The sequence below is a fragment of the Ascaphus truei genome, chromosome 14 (assembly GCF_040206685.1).
Source record: "Ascaphus truei isolate aAscTru1 chromosome 14, aAscTru1.hap1, whole genome shotgun sequence".
In the NCBI taxonomy this organism is placed as follows: domain Eukaryota; kingdom Metazoa; phylum Chordata; class Amphibia; order Anura; family Ascaphidae; genus Ascaphus; species Ascaphus truei.
The window spans coordinates 7,165,653-7,186,091 of NC_134496.1; the positions used below are offsets into that span (position 1 = coordinate 7,165,653).

Consider the following 20,439-nt stretch of genomic DNA (forward strand, 5'->3'; position numbering starts at 1 on the left):
CAAGATAAAGTAAATCTTCTAGACCCAGGCGATACACAACCTTAGTGTAATATGAAGACACATATAATCATTGCCCCCAACCGGCTCACCGCGAGCACTATGAGGTTGGGATATGGGACACACACGTGTAAGTCTTTGTAGTGGTTAGTGAAGCCTGTGCGGGTCTTCTCAGTATAATATATCTGCTTCTCCTGGCTGAAGTCAGGGTGTCTCTGCTTGTGATCTTTGCTCTTCACCGCCAACCCAATACCCGCAGACGCGGAGGGCGGTCACCTGACCGGCGGCCTGAACGATACTTGCTGATAACGTCACGGCAGACTCAGTGAAGGAAACCGCAAGCCAGCAGGAACTCAGCGTGCAGACGCTTGATGCAGCAATGTAAAGGAACTTCTCAAGGAGAGAAAGATGCGTCGCACAGCACAAAAATAGATGAAGGCTGATGTGGGATAAAAATAAGCTTTATTTGCACAAGGTGCAAGCGAGTCCTCTTTACGCGTTTCGGCCTGGAAGGCCTTTGTCAAAAGAGTAATTCGCTTGCATCACAAGACATCTAGTTATACACCAGCAGATCTATGACAGCTGTTCAAATCAATCAACACAATGAATATCAGGTGTCTAGTATAATAATCATTGATCACCTCAATATGAAACACAGAGTCCGCATAGTCAACATAGATGTCAGATGAAAAAGTTAAAATATAAAAATACATATAAAATGACCTGTCATTGTGACCAAAAACATGAATATATATCAAGTTGTTTCTTGTTGGTATATTAATGACAGGTCAATGAAACATGAAATCTATACTCCTTGAGCTTATTTAAAGCAAAAATCATTCACTTGTATTTCATCACAGACCCAGATTAATGGGATAGGAGAATCAAAAAGGCTGTGACAGGATAATTCAAACATTTAAAACATTCTACATACAGTATATGATTTATAACTTTATCTCATCATCCTGTGGCAGTATATGGAAGATGCATATGGGCAGAAATTCAATGGGAATAGTATTAAATCATGTAGAATCTTTGATATAATAAACATAACATATTGATCAAGAAAATATATCTCTAAATACTTATGAAAGCAAAGAATCTCTGAACATGTGAGACTTATTAACAAACGTGATTTAACACATCCAGTCTCAAAACACTTTTCATTATGTCCACAAGGGGGATTAAAGAACTTCTCTTACTGTGGGGTTGAACATATCCCTATCCACCCTAGAGGTGGAGATAGACTTAACCGTTTAAATAAGAAAGAGATGTCATGGGTTTTCTCTCTAAACAGTTTACAACCTTGTGGTCTCAATGTGGAATGGGAACTTAAACATTTTCTTTATGATTAATTTTGGTTATTTCAGTTTCCTTTTTGTAATTTTTTTGTCATTTTTTTTTGTCATTTTTTTGTCATTTTTTTTGCCATTTTTTACTTGTTTTTCCCTCTCCCATCTTCATCTTTTTCTTTTTCCTCTCTTTACCTCCCCCCTTCCCATCCCCTGCCCCCCCTCCCCATTCCTTTTTCCCCTCCCCCCCTCTCCCCCCCTCTTTCCCCCTCCCCTCTCCCCCCCCCCCCTTTCCCTCCAGTCCCTCGTCCCCATTCCCTCCCTCCCCTCCCCCCCTTTCCTTTCCTTACCCTTCCTTTATCCCTTTGCTTTCATAAGTATTTAGAGATATATTTTCTTGATCAATATGTTATGTTTATTATATCAAAGATTCTACATGATTTAATACTATTCCCATTGAATTTCTGCCCATATGCATCTTCCATATACTGCCACAGGATGATGAGATAAAGTTATAAATCATATACTGTATGTAGAATGTTTTAAATGTTTGAATTATCCTGTCACAGCCTTTTTGATTCTCCTATCCCATTAATCTGGGTCTGTGATGAAATACAAGTCAATGATTTTTGCTTTAAATAAGCTCAAGGAGTATAGATTTCATGTTTCATTGACCTGTCATTAATATACCAACAAGAAACAACTTGATATATATTCATGTTTTTGGTCACAATGACAGGTCATTTTATATGTATTTTTATATGTATTTTTGTATTTTAACTTTTTCATCTGACATCTATGTTGACTATGCGGACTCTGTGTTTCATATTGAGGTGATCAATGATTATTATACTAGACACCTGATATTCATTGTGTTGATTGATTTGAACAGCTGTCATAGATCTGCTGGTGTATAACTAGATGTCTTGTGATGCAAGCGAATTACTCTTTTGACAAAGGCCTTCCAGGCCGAAACGCGTAAAGAGGACTCGCTTGCACCTTGTGCAAATAAAGCTTATTTTTATCCCACATCAGCCTTCATCTATTTTTGTGCTGTGCGACGCATCTTTCTCTCCTTGAGAAGTTCCTTTACAATACACACACAATAACCCTCTCTCCCCAATACACACACAATAACCCTCTCTCCCCAATACACACACAATAACCCTCTCTCCCCCAACACACACACACAATAACCCTCTCTCCCCCAACACACACACAATAAATCCCTGTCCCCTAATACACACACAATAACCCTCTCTCCCCAATACACACACAATAACTCTCCATCCCACAAGACACACACAATAACTCCTCCCCCAATACACACACAATAACTCCCCCTCCCCTCATACACACACAATAACTCCCCCTCCCCAATACACACACAACTCCCCCTCCCCAATGCACACACAATAACTCTCCGTCCCCCAAGACACGCACAATAACTCCTCCCCCACTACACACACACACACAAGAACTCCTCCCCAATACACACAATAAATCCCCCTACCCAATACACACACAATAACTCCCCGTCCCAAATACACACACAATAACTCCCCCTCCCCCCATACACACACAATAACTCCCCAATACACACACACACACAATAACTCCCCCTCCCCAATACACACACGATAACTCCCTCTCCCTGTGACGGTAACTTTGTAACAGGCTATAATAATACACCAAAAATATAACTGGGTTGAACTGAACGAGGCTTAGATATGATAAAATATACTTTATTCCTTGAAAAAGGTGAACACAACAGATTATACAAATAACAGACAAAATATAGACACTTACTGAAAGGTTTGGACAAGAAAGCCATCAGGATACAGGATGGGCCATTTCTTCCATAATTCAGGTTCAGATGTAGACATCACGACAATACATGAAGATCATGAAGACCATGCATGAAGACAATTGAGTAAAAATTGACTCTGACTTATATCCATTTCAACCCTTTACTCTTAACCATAGGCGCTGAGTTGGCTAGAAAAATCTCTTTGAAGTAGATTTTGGCTACCCCTGTAAGTGTCAAGTACCACACTTAAAAACACTCAGCTCCTTTTGTTCTCGGCCCTAGTATAAACACTCAGGGCAGTTAACTTTTGATCACTTTGGATCACAGGGCTATGCTAATTCTTTCAGGATGCTTTTCCTGCCCTATTAGCATAGCAGATGGGGTCTGCATTTTCTGAGCAGATCCAAAATCCCATATACACTTTAATATTTACACATATTAAAATACCCGGTTCTGGTAGGTCCAGCGGGTCCAAACTTTCCAGACCTTAATGCCGGAAGTGGTACACTATAGGGTCCAAGTTTCAGCCCGCTGCGACCTTCGGAACAGGAGATATACAAATACCATATAAACCGTTTCATATTTTATTATAAAAATCTCCGTTAAAAGAAATCTCAGTTTTTAACTAAATCCCCATTGAAATCAATGGGGTCCGCCGCCATAGCGTTGAATGGCGGGCTCCGCCGTTGCCGACAATGGGATTTCCCGCCATAGGCTTTCAATGGGGAAACGCCGCCATTGGAGCCTATGGAAAAAACACAAATCTTTACATTCGTCCACACTCCGTCTGGTTGGTCGGAGGGGGCTGGGAAGGGTCATGCTTTAAAGCCGGAACCTGGGCTACATGCCACCCAAATCCCATCCCCCTGGTCATTCCAGAACCGGAGATATGGACTTACATTTTTCATCATTTTACACTTAGTCGTTTTTACGCCACGCGACTTTTCCCCATTGGAATCAATGGACGGCGCCGCCATAGACAATGCATGGTGCACGTCGCCATTAGATTGAATGGGACCACCGCTCCGCCATTGAAGTCAATGGCGCGACCCTCCTTCTCCGCTCGACCCCTTACGGGAGTCTCATTCCTGGACCCGGTGTGGATCGTGTGTGGGGGTTCCTAGGAGCTTGGGACATCAAGAACTTTATTCCCAGGGGCCCTAGAATTTAAGATTCCCACGCCAATTGTCTTTGATCTTGACCGAAGTGATTAAACTCTTTTCAAAGACATTGTATCCGCTTTTGCGGTCTGCTGTTTGGATGGCTGCCAACCTGTTCCTCGAGGCCGGCGTTAAGGAATCTCCATTTAAGTCAATGAGCCCAATTGACTTACAATGGGAAACCGCCGCTTCTTCTCTCGGACGCCACCTGCTGGTCGTCGCTGGAAAACAGGTCCAAAACCGCTACTTCTGCCATTAGAAAGCATGGAGGCTCAATGGCGACCTATGGACGGCGGCAAAATGGAGCCTGAAAAGGCGGAAAAAGGGAACAAAGGGCTATAATCACTAAATTAACTTTAACCCCTTCCCTCCCGCATCAACCCTAGTGTATGTGTGAGTGCAAACACCAGGATAACACAATACAGTTATACAGGGGAATAAATATTTGGATACTGAAGCAAGGTAAAAAACACATTACTGGACCTCAGTCCAGTTAACCCCTTGCTTCCCAGGTGAGAGTAGAGGGTGGCCAAATGGGGTGTAACCCCTTTAATCCTGGGCCAAACCCCCTCTATCATGACACCTCCCCTGCTCAATGGGTGCCTTGGCACCCTTGAAGCACTCAATAAGTCCTGAGGGGTTGGCCTGGCAAAATTGTTCTCCGCCATTGTCCAGTACATTGTCCTGGCCACAGTGGATAGTGAAGAGTAGAGGGTGGCCAAATGGGGTGTAACCCCTTTAATCCCGGGCCAAACCGCCTCTATCATGACACTCCCCAATACACACACACACATAATAACTCCCCCTCCCCAATACACACACACAATAACCCCCCCTCCCCAATACACACACAATAACTCCCCTCCCCAATACACACACAATAACTCCCCCTCCCCAATACACACACAATAACTCCCCTCCCCACAAAAACACACACAATAACTCCCCCTCCCCAATACACACACAATAACTCCCCCTTGGGCACCGGTGGCTCAATCAGTCATGACAGTCACTGATTCAGCCATCTGTGCTGAAGCAGGGATATCCTGTAACCCTGACCTGTTGGTGGCCCTTGAGGACTGGAGTTGGCCGCCCCTGTGCTATTGACACTCCCCAAATCACAAACTTAGAGCCAAGACCTTGATAAACTGCCGCAAAGAGGCACAAGATGAAAAAGACACAAGTGGCGTCAATCCTGCTCGAGATGTACCTCGCTATATCACCGCCAGCAATTGCCGTTTACCATCAATGATATACTGTATATATATACTGTATGTGTGTGTAGTAGATGAGGCTGAAAAGAGACATACGTCCATCAAGTTCACCCTATGTGCATGATAAATATACTGTTATACATGACACTGCTATGGCACTGCTGCTTATTGCCGGCCCCTCTACATACTGAAACTTACCATCACAAAGTGAACCCATCCCGTCCTGGCTGTCCTCTGTTTTCCCTGCTAGGTGGGCTCCGGTGAGTTAACAAGTAGCCTCACTAATCGTTCCTTAATCATCCGTGGGGAGAGTGTGTCCAAACCGCTGAGCTCTGCACAGGCCTCCGATGGCAGGGACGCCTTTATGAAGGTAAGGACCTAGGGCAGGGGCGGAAAACGTCTCAGCCTGGAGCAGAAAGAGCGCACTTGCTTCGGGCTGTGCTTTAAATCTTACAGGCTTCTCCCCCCTCCCGCCCCCTCGCGTCATCCCCTGCTCGCGCCTGCAGGATGGAGAGCGGCCAGCGACCCCTAGCGGTGAGGGAGAGCCTTGCCCCCAGATCATGGAGGCCCCTCGCCTAGGCGGCTGCAGGGGCTGCTTCACAGGCCTCCGTTAGAAGGGACGCCTTTATGTAGGTAAGGACCGGGGCGGTAAGGCAGGGGTGGTCAACTCCAGTCCTCATGGGCCACCAACAGGTCAGAATTTCAGGATATCCGTGCTTCAGCGCAGGTGGCTCAGTCGAAGACTGATCCACCGATTGAGCCACCAGTGCAGAAGCAGGGATATCCTGAAACCCTGACGTGTTGTTGGCTTTTACGGTCTGGAGTTAGCCGCCCCTGACCGAGAGTCCAAGAAGGAACCAGCAATTCACTATACCTCTCACCGCACAGACGTGGCGCACACAGCCTTACCTGAGAATGAAGAATGTTTATTACAGCAATGTGTGTCCCTACAGTGGGACACAGTGAGGCGTATAAAAGTAACTTTTGGCCAATTCATTGTCTCCATCCTATACCAGTGTGGGGTTGTGACCGGAAATTTAAAGCCCGTTTCCCCTGTCCATGATGGGCCCTTTCCCTCCTTGCTCAACCCCAGCCAAGCCCCCCAACAACTCGTTCTCTTTCCCCCACTATGAGAAAGGAATAGGCAGACTGGTTAATAGATTCAAAGGTGACTCCCACGTAATGACAGTGACACGTTTAATGGGTTAAAGCAGGGGTGCACAAAGTGGGGGGCGGGAGATTTTCCAGTGGGGCGTGGCGGCTACAGAGGTCCTGCGCTCCCCCCAGGGTACTTAAATTAAATGCCGGGGGGACCGCGCGAGGCCTCTGCAGCTTCTCTCACCTGGTCTTCGGCGACGCATCGCCATGGTAACCCGCTTTGTCATTTAACAAAAGATCCGAGCAGGAGGGGGCGCGAGCCGGGAGGTGAGCAGGCATGGGGGCGCTCGGTCAAATCTTTGTGCACCCCTGGGTTAAAGTGTCAGTCCCAATAAAGAATAACAGTGACTTTATGACATTGACATGTTTAATGGGTTAAAGCAGCGATTTAACTTTTGTTCCCTATAATGCTCAGTTGCTGAGGCACCCCTACACACAGGTACGTGTGACCCAAACAGAGAAGACCTCTGACCCATTGAGACTGTTCTGCGCAACACAGGGTGACATAATAAAACAAAGTGAACTGATTTCATGCGGTACCTCCCTCCCCCCCTATATCACAGGGCATATACGGACGGATGTTCCTGTGGATAGTGAACAAAATCAACTCTGCTATTTTCACGCCTGCACCCCAAGATTTTGGGAATGAGCGCAAATCTATTGGACTCCTTGACATCTTTGGGTTTGAGCATTTCATTACCAACAGGTAAAATTATTTCAGGAGACGCTATTTCTGATCCCCGAGGGGGTCACAAGAAGATCCTTAGGGACGTGCACTCACACGAGATGTAGGTTCATGGGATGGAGCGAGCTCAGTGGCCCCCGGGTATAAGGCCCTGATATGGCAATCACAAAGGTTCATTTAGCGAGACTCCCAATAGCTCCAGATATTAATGAGCTATAAGTAGAAAAATAATAACATTTTATTAACAAGCAAATAACAATATGTCAACTACTATATATAGGGCTATACTAAAATCCCCAATGGTGAGGGAGAAGGGAGAGGATGAGAGGGACAAGAGAGATGGGGTGTGAGAGAGAGATGAAGGGTGTGGGGGGGGGGTGGTTTCACAAGGCCGCCGACACTGGGTTTGGTGGTCGGGGGGCCCCGTGGAAACTGTAGTCCTAGGCCACTGGGAAAGCCGTCTGTGGCCTGCTCAAATCTAGGGATCCAGTTCAGGAGCAAGTTTAGACTCTCAGGAATAATGCGGCTTCCCTATCAGAGAGTACATCTCCGCTGTGAGAAAGGCATCGCTTCTTCTGTTAAAGTCTCAAGGTTTGACAAATGAAGCCAAGATATTTAAAGTTCAGCTCGTAATAGGCGAATTATGTTCTTGTCCAAGTCCTGCTATAAAGCCGTCTTCCCTGTGCTGGGGAAGATGTTAGTCCCTTCCATATGAATGGAGCGTCACCTTTCCCCAGCATTGGGAAGATATCTTCAGCATATGGAAAAGTAGCACAGGATTTGTAAATTCCAACTCTCACGAACTTCAAACTTTGGCTTGAAGTTTTATAAGCCAATAATCAATGAATCAATGAGGCTGTATTTGACTGGACATTTGGTCGCGTCTGCTTTGACCCAACCAAATGGCCGCCGCCGCTTTGCCGTGACTTACCTCGCCACCGAGACCTGTCGCTGTCGCTTCGCTGCTAAAGTAAATCCCTAAACTTATCCATTACCCTAAAAACCCTAATACTAACGCTACCCCTACCCCAAAAATCTTAACCCTTTACCCTAATCCCTTACCCTAATCCCTTACCCCAATCCCTTACCCCAATCCCTTACCACAAAACCCCTTACCATGAGCCCTTACATAAAACGAGGTACCCCAATCCCTTACCCTAAAGACTAAACCAAGTGGGCGCAGAAAGGAAGGAGCAGATAAGATAGTACAGGCTGAAAAAAAAACTTAAATGCATGCTTGCTAATGCAAAAAGCCTGACAGATAAAATGGGGGAGCTTGAATTAATAGCTGCAAGGGAGCAGTATGATATCATAGGCATTACTGAAACATGGTGGGATGAAACTCATGACTGGACAGTTAATTTAGAGGGTTATTCCCTTTTTCGGAAGGATCGAACAAATAGAAGGGGAGGTGGAGTATGTTTATATGTTAAACCGGATCTAAAACCTATTATAAGGGATGATGTCTATGAAGGGAATGATGAAATTGTAGAGACTTTGTGGATAGAAATTAGCAGTGGAGGTTAAAGTATTAAGAAAATGTTTGTGGGAATATGCTATAAACCACCAAATATCTGTGAGATTGAGGAAGCTAAAATACTTTTGCAAATGGAAAAGGCATCAAAACTGGGTCATGTTTGCATAATGGGGGATTTTAATTATCCAGACATAGACTGGGGCAATGAGATTAGCGTTACAACAAAAGGAAACAGGTTTTTGGGGGTGCTTAAAGACAATTATATGACCCAAATTATTGAGGAACCAACCAGGAGAGGGGCAGTTCTGGATTTGGTCATATCAAACAATGTAGAAGTAATAACAAATATTCAAGTCCTGGAACATTTGGGTAACAGTGATCATAACATGGTCTCATTTGAAATAAATTATCAAAAACAGATTTCTTGGGTTCAACAAAGACCTTAAACTTTAGAAAGGCAGATTTTAATAAACTGAGGTCTAATCTAGTAGTAATACAATGGGATGATGTTTTTGCAGGGAAAAATGTAGAAGATAAATGGGCAGTCTTTAAAACATTGTTAGAAAAGCACACTTATCAGTGTATACCCTTGGGTAATAAGTATAAAAGAAATAAGTCAAAACCAATGTGGCTAAATAAACAGGTAGGGGAGGAAATGGACAAGAAGAGGAAGGCGTTTAGATTCTTTAAGTCAGAAGGGACGGAGACATCGTATCAGAATGATAAGGAATGTAACAAAAATTGCAAAAGGGCAATCAAATTAGCAAAAATGGATAATGAAAAAAGGATTGCAATAGAAAGTAAGGTCAACCCTAAAAAGTTTTTTAAGTACCTTAATAACAAAAAAATGAGAAAAGAAAATATAGGACCCTTTCAGTGTGAGATGGGTAGGCAGATTATTGGAGATAAGGAAAAAGCTGAGGTATTAAACAAATTCTTTGCCTCTGTGTTTACCAGGGAAGAATCAAATTCAATAGTAGTGCCGCAGGAGGAAGCCACAACCTCCATATTAATGAACAATTGGTTAACTGAGGAAGAAGTTCATAAGCGACTTGAAAAAATGAAAGTAAATAAGGCACCTGGCCCCGATGGCATACATTCAAGAGTTCTCAAGGAGCTCAGTAATAGCCAAACCATTATATTTAATATTCAAGGACTCCATTTCCACAGGCTTAGTACCACAAGATTGGGGTAAAGCAGATGTGGTGCCTATATTTAAAAAGGGAGCTAGATCACAACCGGGAAATTACAGACCTGTAAGTCTGACTTCAACAGTAGGGAAACTACTTGAAGGTTTAATACGGGATAATATTCAGGAATACCTAATGGAAATCAAAATTATTAGCAAGTCAGCATGGATTTATGAAGGATAGATTTTGCCATACTAACTGTTTTTGTTTCTTTGAGGAGGTAAGTAGGAACTTAGACCAGGGTAATGCAGTTGATGTGGTTTACTTAGATTTTGCAAAGGCTTTTGATACGGTTTCACACAAGAGGTTGGTGTACAAAACAAAGAAAATTGGACTCAGTAATAATATATGCACCTGGATTGAAAACTGGTTAAAGGACAGACAACAGAGGGTTGTCATAAATGGAAATTTTTCAGGTTGGGCTAAAGTCGTGAGTGGAGTACCTCAGGGATCGGTACTGGAACCCCTGCTTTTTAACTTGTTTATTAATGACCTTGAGGTTGGAATCGAGAGCAAAGTCTCCATCTTTGCTGATGATACTAAATCGTGTAAGGTAATAGAATCAGAGCAGGATGTAATTTCTCTTCAGAAGGACTTGGAGAGACTGGAAACGTGGGCAGGTAAATGGCAAATGAGGTTTAATACAGATAAATGTAAGGTTATGCATTTGGGATGCAAGAATAAAAAGGCGACTTACAAATTAAATGGAGATATATTGGGGGAATCCTTGATGGAGAAGGATTTAGGAGTGCTTGTAGACTGCAGGCTTAGCAAGAGTGCCCAATGTCATGCAGTAGCTGCAAAGGCAAACAAGATCTTATCTTGCATCAAACATGCAATGGATGGAAGGGAAGTAAATATAATTATGCCCCTTTACAAAGCACTAGTAAGACCACACCTTGAATATGGAATATAATTTTGGGCACCAATCCTAAGAAAAGACATTATGGAACTTGAGAGAGTGCAGAGAAGAGCCACTAAATTAATAAAGGGGATGGACAATCTAACTTATGAGGAGAGGCTAGCTAAATTCGATTTATTTACATTAGAAAAGAGGCGTCTAAGAGGGGATATGATAACTATATACAAATATATTCAGGGACAATATAATGAGCTTTCAAAAGAACTATTCATCCCACGGGCAGTACTAAGGACTCGGGGCCATCCCTTAAAGTTGGAGGAAAGGAAATTTCACTAGCAACAAAGGAAAGGGTTCTTTACAGAAAGGGCAGTTAAAATGTGGAATTCATTACCCATGGAGACTGTGATGGCAGATACAATAGATTTGTTCAAAAAAAGGTTGGACATCTTTTTAGATGGGAAAGGTATTCAGGAATATACCAAATAAGTATACATGGGAAGGATGTTGATCCAGGGAGTAATCTGATTGCCAATTCTTGGAGTCAGGAAGGAATTAATTTTTCCCCTTAATGGGGTTTTTTGTTTGCCTTCCTCTGGATCAATAAGTATAGATATAGGATAAAGTATCTGTTGTCTAAATTTAGCATAGGTTGAACTTGATGGACCTACGTCTTTTTTCAACCTCATCTACTATGTAACTAATTTGTAACTATGTAACTCCCTTATCCTAACCCCCTTACCCTAACTGCTAAAACCCCTAAAGTTAACCCCCGACCCTAATCAGTAAACCCTCTAAAGTTAGCCCCCTTAACACTTCAAAACGTACCTGCTCATAGAATGGGCAGGCGGAGGAGGTTCCAGCGGCGGATCGGCTGCAGCCGATTGTCCCAGTCCACACACTGGAGATTGTTTGACTCATTTGGCCACACAGAGAATACTCGCTCACTCCCATTCACGGCTTCATGTCAGATTCTTGATTGCTTTTCTCATTGTTTGTTAAATAATCTGTACTGTAATTGACATTGAAGTTACTTTCCTGGCTGGGGATGCACTAAACTCCCGTCTCCCTCCAGCTTCGAGCAGCTGTGCATTAACTTTGCCAACGAGCACTTGCAGCAGTTTTTTGTGCGCCATATCTTTAAACTGGAGCAGGAGGAATATAATGCGGAGCGCATACCGTGGCAGCATATCGAATTCACTGATAACCAGCGCGCCTTAGACGTTATTGCCCTCCGACCCATGAACATCATTTCACTCATTGATGAGGAGAGCAAGTTCCCCCAGGTGAGGTTTTTTTGCATACAACTTCTCTGTGGATCATATTTACTAAGTGGTCATACTTAGGCATCTTCCACCCCATGAAGACACCTTCATGGCCCATTCACTTGAACAGGTGTCTTCCATTTCTGGATGGTGTCTTCTGACATATCGTTGCTTAGTAAATATGGGCCTGTAGGGGATGAATGCAGAGGTGAAGACAGGGGATTTGCTTTGGGAATAATAACGTAGGTTTTTATTCAGCTAAAGTTTCAATAACACGAAGGACAGGCTTTTCCTAGCCGTAGTTCAGCATCATAAAGTACAAGCTTTTCCTACCCAAAGTTTAGCATCATATAGTACAGGCTTTTCCTAGCCAAAGTTCAGCATCATAAAGTACAGGCTTTTCCTAGCCAAAGTTCAGCAACATAAAGTACAGGCTTTTCCTAGCTGAAGTTCAGCATCATAAAGTTCCTAGCCAAACTTCAGCAACATAAAGTATGGGTTTTTCCTAGCCGAAGTTCAGCAACATAAAGTACAGGCTTTTCCTATGCCAAAGTTCAGCTTCCCCAGCATATGAAAGTCCATAGACTTCGGAAGACATAGATATCGGAAGTCCCTTGGCATCAAGGACAAGGAGATATGGCCTGCACGCCCTGGTGTCCCTAGGATTCATGGACATGTGATCTGTACGCAGACCAGGGAGAGAGAGAAACAGTTCCCTCTCCTGCCTTTTAAACCCTTGCTAGGATCAGTATGGCTCGATAGCAGTTCTGCCTTTCTCCAGGCCGGGATTAACCACTGCCTGGCCGACACCCAACAGCTCTAGCTGTTGTAAACAGGGCCTTCATGTCAAACTGCTGAGCATGTGGAATATTAATTGACTCTTGAATCAATATGATATATTAGATAACAAGAGTGGAGTAAACCACATTAGACCAGGGACACTAATCCTGGAACCTCGCTCTTGTTTTGCTTTTAGGGAACTGATGCTACCATGTTGACCAAACTTAATAGCATTCATAGTAAAAACAACATTTACATCCCGTCCCGAGGTGCTTATGACACCAAGTTTGGAATTAACCATTTTGCCGGGGTTGTGTATTACGAGACTGAAGGTTAGTACCACACGTGCTTTTGTCCTGCTCTGTCCCGCCATGTTACACTCTGACTTCCTCTCTGTGTTTTTAAAGCAGCTGCCATTTTTTTTCTCCCCTGTAATATAAGCATCAATACACTCCACACAATGATAAGTAATTAGCTAAGTTGCCGATCGATCCGTTCTCCTGTGATCAATCGGCGAAGATTCGGCTCAGGGGTTTACTAAATGGCTGTCAGTGCAGCAGAAGAGGACCAAAGATGCAAAGTTCTGTGGGGAAGATCATGTGACCAGGCAGCCACTAGATACAATTGGTGCACTGCTAGAGAGAGGGCGGGGCTCAAACTGGGGCGTGCCAGAGCCTGTTTCAGAAGAGGAAGGGGATGTGATTTTGTAAATGGTTGCTATAGAAACAAAAAATGCTTGTTACATTATAATACATAAAAAATGTCATTTAGAGTTGTTTCAAAAAATGCTACAAGTATTTTCTCATAATACAAAGCTGACTTATTAAAATAACACACACGTAGGATATTTCTTGGTCTGCAGCTTTAACATGCTAATTGTTTGGGATGATGTTTACATAGCACGGGTAGTATTTTTTGTGTACACACCGGCACCAGATCCTAGTTTGATTTGCATACTGTGTACCAGCTTTAGGTCTTTTTCTTCTCCTTGGAGAATATGAGCATTGGGATTTGCTTGTCCCAATTTGGAGATGTATCCATGACAATGTAGAAGTTACGTCCTAGTGGTGGCGTTACTGTGGTTATGTGAGCGTACGCTCTTCTTTGGGTGAGCTCTGCGTTTTAATATGGGTACACTATTCTGCTCCGAGTATGCTGTATGTTTCTCTTCGGGGGAAGTTACATTAAAGCGGCAGTTCAAGCAATATCCTACATGTGTGTTTAATAAATCAGTTCTGTACTGTGAGAAAATACTTTAGCATTTAAACAAAAAAAAACAAAAAAATGTTTTAAAGACATTTTTAATGTTTCTAATGTAAGAAGCATTTCCAAAGTGACAGCCTCTTCCCCTTCTGATAGGCTCTGGCCCTTGAGCCCCACCCTCTCTCTAGCAGTGAACCAATTGTACCTACGTTGTAACTGCCCAGTCAATCATATTCCAGGAACTACATTGCCCACAATGCTGTGCAAGAACTGAATTAAATAACCTTGAGCAAGCGACTGATTACAGGAGAACGGATCGATCTGCAGCTTAGCTAATCACTTGTCAGTGTGCAGATTGTATCGATGCACATATTGAATGGGAAATATATATATATATTTTTAAATGGCAGCTTGAACTGCAGCTTTAATAATGTGGGCGTATGTTGCTTCTTTGATAGGGTTTATATTAACATTGGCACATGTGGGGTTTCCTTGGTCATGTGATTTATACAGTAACTAATGCATGGAGTCTTTTTAGCAATATGGACATGGAGATAGTTGTAACGGATTTTCTGGCCTGGCCTGACCCACCCAATCTCACATTGGCCCCTGTGGTCTAACCAGCCCCCATTACAGTGTAGTGTCTGGTAGTGCACCTGTTGGCAACAGGACTCCTGAGTCTCCCGCATGATGGTGTGTGGGGATTGCCAACCCAGACAGGCAGCTGAGGTAGTGTGCTTGAGTCCTACCTACGTCCAGTGCAGCGCCTCCACCTCATCAGGATCCCAGCGTCCGCTTGTGGATGGTCCTGGTGAGGAACTCCTCTGTGGTGCACCCCTCAGCGTAATCACTCCACACTTACACATGAGAGTATGATTGAACAGGATCATCTTTATTGCGGTGGCGGGCCAGCTGCCCCTCACAGTAGGTGTACTCAGCCGCCCATGTTCACCGCACTTCCCTTTAAAAGGTAGCCTCTCCTTAATTGGGGATCACCTATCTCCTCGTAGGGAGACAGTCGCTGTGCCAGGTCCCTGGTCACAGTGTCATAAGCGGTATTCTTCCAAGTCTGCACTCAGACTTGGTCCTTCCACCACCTTTCTGAACTATATTCCTCCAACAACTCCTAACAGAACCTAACTTTTGAACAGTGCTGTGCCTTATATCTCCAGGGGGCGGGCACATCTCTGATGTCACTAAGGGTGGACTCAGAGTATATGACCACTCCCATCCACACATAGGGCACCTCACCAGGGTGTGAGGGTAAACCTCCATAATTACTGCTGGCATGCCCCTAACTTACCAGGCCTAACTGTCAGCAGGAGAGATGACTGCAGCCATTTTACAGCATGGTTACATTCTCCCCCTGGTGAATCCCACCGTCCCCGGCTGGGACCTAAATTTGAAGTACCTTTCTTCAGGAAGCACTGTAAAATGAATGACACACATAATTAGCATAACATTACAGATTTACAACATTCTTCTCCAAACTAGCCCTGACCAGCAGCCACTAGCCTGCGCAACAGCCATCCTATTCCCCCCTAATAATAGTGGCGAGGATCAGGCTTCTTGACTTCCCGACCCCCCATATCTAGGACGGTCACGCTATAGTCGCACGACGACCCTCTCTCAGGCCGGTACACCACCTTATGCTTATAGACACTCCTGCCTATGCTCCACACCCGCATAAGGTGCTCTATCCTCTCCTCAGCTCTTGTTCCCTTAATGGCACCCCCTTTGTTGACCATATACTCCTCTATGGTCTCTCGTAGCCATCTGTCCCTATTCTCTTCAATCTCCTGCATGAGGGGTTCTGGGACGTAGGGGTACTCCAGTCCATGGGAGTATTTATACTTGGCCGTAATGGCCCTTTCGGCTCGGCTGCACCTAGTTAAATTGGCGTTCCCTGCTCTCCCTGGTAATACCCAAGATGGGCTCATCTGGGTCTACGGGGTCTTTTAGTTTACTAGGACCCTGGGGCTTGATACTGCCGTGGCATATTTGGAACCACCGCTCCTGCATTTCTGTTTGATATTTCTCTGGTGAAAATTCCCCTCTGGCCCACCAGTAGTCCACCACATCTTCCCTTTGCAGGAGGAACTGAGTGCGGTCCATCCACCCCACGTAACCCTCAAATAATGGGGCCCACCACCGAGTCTCCCTAACCTTCTCAGGCTCGGACTCTAATGAATCTCCCTCTTCTGTATCCCCCCAGGAAGACACTCCCGATGTCCCTGTAGATCTGGGGTTAGACCACCTGTCACTCCTTGGCCTTGCTTCCAACCTAACTATGGCCACTTTAGGCCTCCAGCTGGACTCAGACGTCTCCCCCGAATACCCTCCACCCACCGACCCATCGTCGGATGTGTAGCTTGCTAGTCTCTCCCCAGTCCGTTCCTCACCGGTTCCCTGGGACCCTCCCGACACCCCCAAACTGGACGTGGACCCACGGGAAAAGGTGACAGGGGCAGGGGTTTTAGCTATGGTATGGGCATGGGCATAAGGACGGGCATATGGTATCCGCGGGGTTCTGACCCGCTCTCTACCTTGGTTTTGTCCATTGTCACTGCGAGTGCTCTCCGCTGGCTGAGCCTCACCCATCTCGGCTCTTCTCGCAGCCTGCCAGCTCTTAGTGGTTACAGGTGTAGGGAACCGATGCCCGATCGCCGAGGCGTTGCTGCTCTTGTTCCGGTCGTTCCGCTACCTCCACCGGAAGTGACATCACCGGAACCGGATACGCCGCCATCTTGCGATGGATCCCCATGCGGGATCTCTTCCTCCACGATAACATCTGGAAGCTCCGCCGCCTTCTCGTGCATCGTCTGGGCCTGACACCGCCTCTCCTCTACTGATGCTGTCACCGGAGCCTGGTAAGGACAAGGGCTGTTCTTACCGCTCCGCAGGGTGGGCGTGGATCGCCCGTCGCCGCTGGACCCGCCGGTCCCAGGAATGGAAGGGCTCCGTCTCTCTGCCTTCCGCTCCACTGGCGACACCCGACTCCTCTCACCGATACTCCCGGTAAGTGGCACTCTCCTCCCGTTCTCTCCACAGGATACTGCCACAGGCCGGATCACCGCACCGGACGACACTCTGGGTTCCTCATCGGAGGAATCCGCCTCACAGTTGCTCGGGGTCACCATTCGTGGCGACCGTCTTTTTGTCTCTCAATCGGTACGCTGACCGACCGCTCCCTCCTCCTCGGGCTCGGTCTTAACAACCGGCCCCGATCCCCATTCTCCGGGATCCACACCTTCCTTTCATAGTGCACCGGGGGAACCAGCGCTCAGCCTAGCCGTATCCCCCGCGGGTTCGATGGTCGGAATGGGCACAAATGTAGGCATAGGCCATAGGTACTGTGTACCACATTGCGGACAGCATGCCGCCGTGTTCACCGTGCCGCCGGGTAGCCTGCATTGTAGGCATAAGCCCACTACAGTCTCTGTGTCCGCCACCCGGATCACCAGTACGCCTCCTGGTACTGAGTATGGCTCAGTAGATACCAAGGCTGTCATGTCTTGTGGACAGGCCATTGTCTTTGTAGGAGTCACTTGCAATAATGATCTGTTCTGTAAGCTGGCTCCGCGCAACTGACCATCAGGGTTTGAGTTTCCGGCCACTCCCTGGATCAACTCCACCTTCCTCTGACACAGCAGGGAACCGCCCCCATTAGGAGCAATTTTGGGCGGGCTCCACAGCTCGATAGGATGTCCTTTAATTGAGGCCGTGCCTCTCACAGTCCTGGAGGGCGCGGCCACAGCTTTCGCGCCATTACCCCCAACAGGGTGGGGTTCTCTCTTTGGCGCCAATCCCGGCCAACTGTCTGCAACTGCAGAATTTTCTGCAACAAGCCCACGCGGTCTCCCAGGGAAGCGGGAGCCGCCATCTTGGTTTGCATGTCCTTTTACTTCAGCTACCGATGTAGCTCTTTGTATAGTACTCACCGGCTGGCAAGCAAATACTTCCTTTTCACCATTTCCATCGCCCATTATCACAATGTTCTCCTCTATATCTTTGGGGGTCGTGCCCCTAGACCCTAGACAGGACAAAAACGGCGCAGCCACTGCTTTAGCGCCACTCCACAGCATGCTTACAAAAGTTCCTTCTGCCGCACACACGCCAGGTGCGCTCTCTTTGTTATCCTCCGTCCGCCATCTTGGACCATCCGCACCGCGCGGATCCTCCATTCTTGCGGTCGCCATAGGTGTATTGTATTTACTGTGATTGTACATGGAGCTCCTCTCTGCGGGGCAGCTACCACACCGGTACAATAAAGATTTCCTTGATGCACCACCATGTGTACCTAATGTAGGCTGGACTCGTGTATGCACTACCTCAGGCTAGGCTCACTCTCTCTGTGTCTGCTGTATCTCCTTCCTCCCAGTCTGTGCTCCCTTCGGTAAGTGGTCTGGAATGGGCTAGAGTACTCTGGAGCTCCCATGCAGTACTTGGGAGTCTACCTACTGTTGGCTAGCCTAGCGCAGACCCTCTCCAGGATTCCTGACCTCTTTGACAGGTTTTCCTTCCGGGCATCTTACCAACTAGCACTGCCTCAAGGTGACCTGTATAGCTATAGCCCCTCTCCAAACCTCCAACTCCTTTCAGGCCCCTAGGTCGTCCCTGCGAGCTGACTATTCTCCATCAGCCCCCTGACTACCCCTAGGTCCGTCCCAACGCAGCACAAAGTGGCAGCAGACACTCTCCCTGTTTCCAAGTGGCCTAGCAAAAGCCTGTCCTGTTGACAGGTCTCCTCAGCAGCGCCTCCAAATGTAACGGATTTTCTGGCCTGGCCTGACCCACCCAATCTCACATTGGCCCCTGTGGTCTAACCAGTCCCCATTACAGTGTAGTGTCTGGTGGTGCACCTGTTGGCAACAGGACTCCAGAGTCTCCCGCATGATGGTGTGTGGGGATTGCCAACCCAGACAGGCAGCTGAGGTAGTGTGCTTGAGTCCTACCTACGTCCAGTGCAGCGCCTCCACCTCATCAGGATCCCAGCGTCCGCTTGTGGATGGTCCTGGTGAGGAACTCCTCTGTGGTGCACCCCTCAGCGTAATCACTCCACACTTACACATGAGGGTATGATTGAACAGGATCATCTTTATTGCGGTGGCGGGCCAGCTGCCCCTCACAGTAGGTGTACTCAGCCGCCCATGTTCACCGCACTTCCCTTTAAAAGGTAGCCTCTCTTTAATTGGGGATCACCTATCTACTCGTAGGGAGACAGTCGCTGTGCCAGGTCCCTGGTCACAGTGTCATAAGCGGTATTCTTCCAAGTCTGCACTCAGACTTGGTCCTTCCACCACCTTTCTGAACTATATTCCTCCAACAACTCCTAACAGAACCTAACTTTTGAACAGTGCTGTGCCTTATATCTCCAGGGGGCGGGCACATCTCTGATGTCACTAAGGGTGGACTCAGAGTATATGACCACTCCCATCCACACATAGGGCACCTCACCAGGGTGTGAGGGTAAACCTCCATAATTACTGCTGGCATGCCCATAACTTACCAGGCCTTACTGTCAGCAGGAGAGATGACTGCAGCCATTTTACAGCATGGTTACATAGTATTGCTAGTTTCTACGGTGTGCGCATTTGATCATGGGTGTGCTCTATTTAGTAACAAGATAATACTTTGATGGTTCTTTGTGTAGATGTTACTTGGTACTCCTGTGAGTACTTCTTATTCCATCTTGGCGGTGTATAAGAACACATTTTGCCAGATGTGGCCTTTTTAGAACACATCTGTGGTTGGGGGTAACCATGTTAAAAATCAGTGACGGTAATTTTCTTCCCTTATTCAGGGTTCCTGGACAAAAACCGGGATTTGTTGAGCACAGACCTCCTTCTCTTAATCCATTCCTCCACCAGCAAATTCCTGAAGCAGGTCTTCCAGGTGGAGAAAAGCCCAACCTCCTCCACCCGTGGGACCATCCGACACGCAGGCCCTAACCATTCACTCAAGGTTTGTCCCATCTCCTCTCCGGCTTCACATACACAGTACTTGGATCCAGATATTGCCTTTTGTCTGTCCTCCCGTTTGCAGGGTATAAAATGAGATTGTAAACTCATGCGAGAAGGGGATGCAATGCTCTTGCGTTCTGTTTCTCAAGGGTCTTTGTATATGGTTATCCACCACAAAACCTTCTATACCTTCAATGAGAAGATAAACCCTGAAACCACAGACTCCTCGTGTCAGCCACGTTCTTAATTTGTGTGGTTTCCTCCGAAGACCCCTGCCTTAAAATGCATTTTCATTTGGGGATAGTATAGTCACTTGGAACGTTATAATTTGTGTAACTTTTCTTTTTAGAGGACTGAAGTAAAAGTGAATGATTGTTTAATCCTCT

At 46.1% G+C, this 20,439-nt stretch overlaps 1 protein-coding gene across 6 annotated transcripts in view; it reads left to right on the plus strand.

Annotated features, from left to right (window-relative positions):
• Positions 1-20,439, plus strand: part of MYO7B (myosin VIIB) — a 234,965-nt gene that overhangs the window by 62,949 nt on the left and 151,577 nt on the right. For all 6 annotated transcript variants that reach the window (XM_075569626.1, XM_075569627.1, XM_075569629.1 and 3 more), the window contains 5 exons: positions 5,724-5,843; positions 7,195-7,337; positions 11,918-12,128; positions 13,084-13,219; positions 19,894-20,054. In XM_075569626.1, the coding sequence (XP_075425741.1) occupies positions 5,724-5,843; positions 7,195-7,337; positions 11,918-12,128; positions 13,084-13,219; positions 19,894-20,054 (771 nt within the window). The remainder of the gene's footprint in view (positions 1-5,723; positions 5,844-7,194; positions 7,338-11,917; positions 12,129-13,083; positions 13,220-19,893; positions 20,055-20,439) is intronic.